Source organism: Pseudomyrmex gracilis, unplaced genomic scaffold (genome assembly GCF_002006095.1).
Source record: "Pseudomyrmex gracilis isolate BER0280 unplaced genomic scaffold, ASM200609v1 scaffold_2394, whole genome shotgun sequence".
NCBI classification, from domain to species: Eukaryota; Metazoa; Arthropoda; class Insecta; order Hymenoptera; family Formicidae; genus Pseudomyrmex; species Pseudomyrmex gracilis.
In genome coordinates this window covers 7,971-13,192 of record NW_018022978.1, presented here as the reverse complement: position 1 = coordinate 13,192, position 5,222 = coordinate 7,971, and the positions used below count along the sequence as shown (strand labels likewise).

General features: G+C 35.8%; 1 protein-coding gene across 1 annotated transcript; it reads left to right on the top strand.

Annotated features, from left to right (window-relative positions):
* The first annotated feature begins 256 nt into the window (after nucleotides 1-256).
* LOC109862795 (26S proteasome non-ATPase regulatory subunit 10-like) lies at nucleotides 257-568 on the top strand. The gene has a single exon (XM_020442938.1). The coding sequence runs from the start codon at nucleotides 257-259 to the stop codon at nucleotides 566-568; it is 312 nt and encodes a 103-aa protein (XP_020298527.1).
* Nucleotides 569-5,222: the final 4,654 nt, after the last annotated feature.

Sequence of the window (5,222 nt, the reverse complement as noted above, 5' to 3'; positions counted from 1 at the left end):
GGGCACAGGAACCTAAAACAGGACTGGAATACGCGGGAGATGTAGCTCGTGCGCAGTCTCAGAACGGAAACCTACTTCATATTCTCACGAAGCTAACGTCAACCATAGATGCCAAATCGGAGACTCAGTAAGCATGCATCAGTAAGTGGAGGGGATACGCACACAGGCGACAGCCGTGTCCGTGTGCGTATCCCCTCCACTTGCTGATGCATGCTTACTGAGTCTCCGATCTGGCATCTATGACGTCAACGCCAGTATGGATTACTGTACAACTTTTCTACACCTTGCGATTGATAACAAGGATATAGGACTTACTGAAGTATTTTTAAATCATGAAGCTAACGTCAACGCCACTAATACATACGGTACAACTCCGCTACACCGTGCGATTGAAAATGAGAATATGGGACTTATTGAATTACTTTTAAGTTATGGAGCTAACGTTAACGCCAGTAAAGTTACTTATACCGGTATAACTCTTCTTCATATTGCAGCTCAGAATGAATACAGCCAACTCTCGAACTTTTCTTTGGACTTTCAATATTCGAGAGCCTTTCTCTTTACCTGACTCACATAAGTTCCTTCACCACGCTCTTTATCTTTTTCAACTACACTTCTTCTCATTTTTCACGTTACTTATTTTCCTGATAATGTAAATGTAGTCCGCACACTTTACTGTAATTGGTAAAAAGCTGAACTATGGAAACATGAAAAATGTACTTATTTCCCACAAATTTCTTCCTTTACAGCCTCACAAGCGCGTAAATATCGAGAGCTGGCTGTATTTACAGATTGTTGAACATCTTTAAAAACATGGAGCTTATGTTAATTTTACAGTATCGCTATCTTCACAACAGGTACACCACTGTGTTTTGCTGTTAAAAGAAAACATGAAAAAGTTGTTAAGATTCTACTAGATAGAGGTGTTGACATTAATGCTAAAGATAAGTATGGCAGAACTTTCCTACACATTGCGATTAAAAATAAGGATATGGGACTTATTAAATTACTTTTAAATCATGGAGCTAACGTCAATGTCAGTGACGATTACGGTATAACTTGTCTTTATATTGCAACTCAAAAAAGTCATAAAGAAATTGTAGAGATATTGTTAAAACACGGTGCCAAAGATAAATCTAAAAGTGACAAGACTTCACTCTACGTTGCTGCTCACATTGGTTATCTAAAAATTGTTAAAAAACTCTTGCAATTCGGTTCCGGTGTTGATTCTAGAGATAAATACGGTGGAACAGCGCTCCACGTTGCTTCTGCATTGGGGAATGTAGAAACTGTTAGTGCTCTTCTAGAACACGGTTCTGATATAAATATTTTAAATAAAAACAATGATACACCGCTTGACATTGCTTCCATAAAAAGTGTTAAAATTCTTACATGTCATATAGTTAAGATGAAAACTGCAAATTTATACGTAAATGAAAAAAATTTACTAAGAATAAATTATGTAATAAGAATGAATGATGAAATAAGAGATTTTCAGGATAAATGTAAGGAAGAAGTAGCAATCATGAAGAGTGAGAAGATTAGGAATACTAACATTTTATTCTATAATATTTTGACTGAAAGTACAAATCAATTAGCAATATATATAAGGAATGAAAAGATAACGCAGGTTTTAAGATCAAACGATTATAAAACAAAATTTTTAATATACGCGAGTATGATAAAAAGTCATTTGAGAAAAGGTATGGAAAGGAAAGAGTTGCTGGAACAAGGCATTAAATGTTTCTATTTTCTTTTTAAGAACTTTTCTGAGTTACCACATGACTGTATTGAAAAAATATTTAGTTACTTAAGTGATAACGACTTAAGAATTTTAATGGATGCTTGTAAGCTTGGTAATAATAGTAATCCTAATACTGATAGTAGAAGATCTTTTTCTTCTTCTTCTTCTTCTTCTTCTTCTAATACTGATTATTAATGATGTATCAGTTATCTCAAAGTGCCATGCGTTTAAGTTAAGGAAGAGTAACAGAACGAACTACTTTGAACAATTCTAAGTAATTTATAGATTATTACTGTAAGAAAGATACGCGTTTAGATTTGACTAAAATCCAAAAAGTTTTGTTGTTTGCCATTGTGTAACGGTTTTTGCATGTTGTCTATATAAGTACCGATCGCGGCAGAAAAACAAAATAAGCTGAAAGATAAAAGATGAAAAGACGTAGCGGGTAAAGAGAGTCACAGATAGGCAGCCGAGAGAAGAATTTGCAGAAAAGTCGCTAATAGAGTCGAACAAAGTGCCGCGAATTTAGAAAAGAGTGTGCTGCGCGCTTGATCGTAAATTGTATATACCAGACTATTAATATTATTAAATATATATATATTATTATATGCTTTGAGAGCGGCGTTTGATATGGTGGACAGAGAAATATTATGGACGGCAATGAGGAAGAGAGGGGAAAAAAGGATTGGTGAGAAGATGTGGGGACTTATATAGGGAGACAAGGAATAGGGTGAGGGCGGGGGCAAAAATAGGAAAAGGTTTCTGGACAAAAAGAGGAGTAAGGCAAGGATGTCCGCTAAGTCCTATTTTATTTAACTTGGTTATAGCGGACTTAGAAGATTGGTTGGAAAGAAATGGTTAGGGGGGGGAGGTTAAATTAAAAGGGAGAAAAGTTTTCTCGTTGGCATATGCAAATGACGTGGCCTTGATGGCGGAGAATAAAGAGGGGATGAGTGGAATGATAAGAGGTTTGGAAAAGTATTTGATGGAAAAAGGATTAGAATTAAACGTTGGAAAGACTAAGGTAATGAGATTCAGGAAAGGAGCTGGAAGGGAGAAAAAGATAAAATGGTGGTGAAGAGGGGAGAGAATAGAGGAGGTAAAGGAGTTCAGGTATTTGAGTTACATATTCCAGAGGAATGGAGGAAGGGAGTTGCATGTGAAAGAAAGAGAGAGTAAAAAAAGGGGCGGCGGTGATGGGGCAGGTGTGGGGAATAGGAAAAAGGAAGTTTGGAAGGAATTGGGGGAAAAAGTTGTGGATGTTTGATGCGTTAGTACGGTCGGTACTAGGATTTGGAGTGGAAGTGTGGAGGTGGAAGGAATGGGATAATATGGAGAGATTGCAGGAGAGATATATTAAGTGGATTTTGGGGGTAAATTGGAGGACGCCGAAATACATGGTAAGAGAGGAAATGCAAAGAGAGTTATTGAGAGGTAGAGCAGGGGTAAGGGCTTGGGGGTTTGAGGATAGGCTGGAAAGAGGAGAAGGGAGTTTTGATTTTAAAATATTGTTTCTTTTGTAAAACAGGTTTTGTTAGTATATAATACATTAAAACCTAAATTTTTCTTATAGAAATAATTAAAAAAACAGTTTGAGGTAATAATATAACAACGTACAAAAGTTTCCTTGATGCAACATTTTGATATCACTTCTTTTGTAGAACAGATTTTGTAGAAAAGAAATGTTTAGTAGTATATAATAAAATAGTAGTAATAAATAAAAGAGTACTAAAAAATAAACTTTTTTTATATAAATAATGAAGAAAAACACAATTTGAGTTAAAATTTTTAATTTAAGTCAATTTATTTAATACAATACAATACAATATAATACGTGTTGTGCGTGTACTTGGCGCCTTTTTTATCTTTTTTTGAAAAGGTAAGTTTTTCGAGTTATCACACATTTTGTAGTATATACGTAGTATTTTTATATAAATTAAATTATATTACTATAATAATAAGCAGTATTTAGAATTGGCTTTTTGAAACAGTTCAAACAAAATAACAGAAGAATTATATGTAAAAACTGATTAACTACATTAACTGTCATTCATTTCGACATTTTCCTGAGTACATCAACAAAATGTTCGTATTCTCGATAATGACTTTTATACAGGTCCCGGTATAACCGTAACATCTCTCGTAAGTAGATAAAAGAAGTAAACCTGAGTCGAAAAGTCCTATACCATTTGTCTCTATTACATGTAATAAAGGAGTAATGATTGAATAAATCAGGCCAATCAGCGCCGACCTTTAGTCGGGCGCCATGTCAGTGAGCCGCGCGTCTGGTAGCGTGCGTAAGGCTAATATTACATTTGTCGTACGACAAAAATTTTAAGTATGTTGATTGGCTATCAGATAGGATTTTATAAAGAACTGTATTTGATAGCCAATCAATGTACTTAAAATCATTGTCGTACGACAAATGTAATACTAGCCTAAGTGCTCCGCGTGCGCTCGGCTAATGGTCGCCACTGATTGACCTGATGTATTTAATAATTACTCCCTTATTACATGTAAGAGAGAAAAATGGTATAGGATTTTTCGATTCAGGTTTACTTTTTCTACCTACCTATGAAAGATGTTACGGTCATACTGGAACATCCTCTATATATAAATGTCATCATCGAGAACCCTGGACTAATTTGTAGATACTATTTCTATAATATATATATAAATTAGTCCAGGAATGTGTCCATCTGCTTCCACGAGATGGCGGTGAGCGCAAACGACAAAAAAGGAAGAAATTATTATAACGCGAATGAATTGACATACCTAATAGAATCATGCATTATCCTTGCAATAAACATCTGAGCATTTATGATAATGAGGTCCGTAATAGGTCCACTCTGCGTACTCATTCCTTCTATGACTGTTTTACAAACTTTAACTTTCATGCTTTCTTTGTCAAACAAGTCTATGAAAGGCAACAAATCGTCCTTAAAAATATTTTGACAATGTCTATATACTGTAAGTTTGAAATTATAAAACTAATTATAAAAAGAGAAAATGATAAGAAAAAAAATCTCTCATCTTCTCGCTAACGCACTCCCTTCCCCTCTTTCCAGCCTATCCTCAAACCCCCAAGCCCTTACCCCTGCTCTACCTCTCAATAACTCTCTTTGCATTTCCTCTCTCACCATGTATTTTGGCGTCCTCCAATTCACCCCCAAAATCCACTTAATATATCTCTCCTGCAATCTCTCCATATTATCCCATTCCTTCCACCCCACACTTCCACTCCAAATCCTAGTACCGACCGTACTAACGCATCAAACATCCACAACCTTTTCCCCCAATCCCTTCCAAACTTCCTTTTTCCTATTCCCCACACCTGCCCCATCACCGCCGCCCCTTTTTTCACTCTCTCTTTCTTTCACATGCAACTCCCTTCCTCTATTCCTCTGGAATATGTAACCCAAATACCTGAACTCCTTTACCTCCTCTATTCTCTCCCCTCTCCACCACCATTTTATCT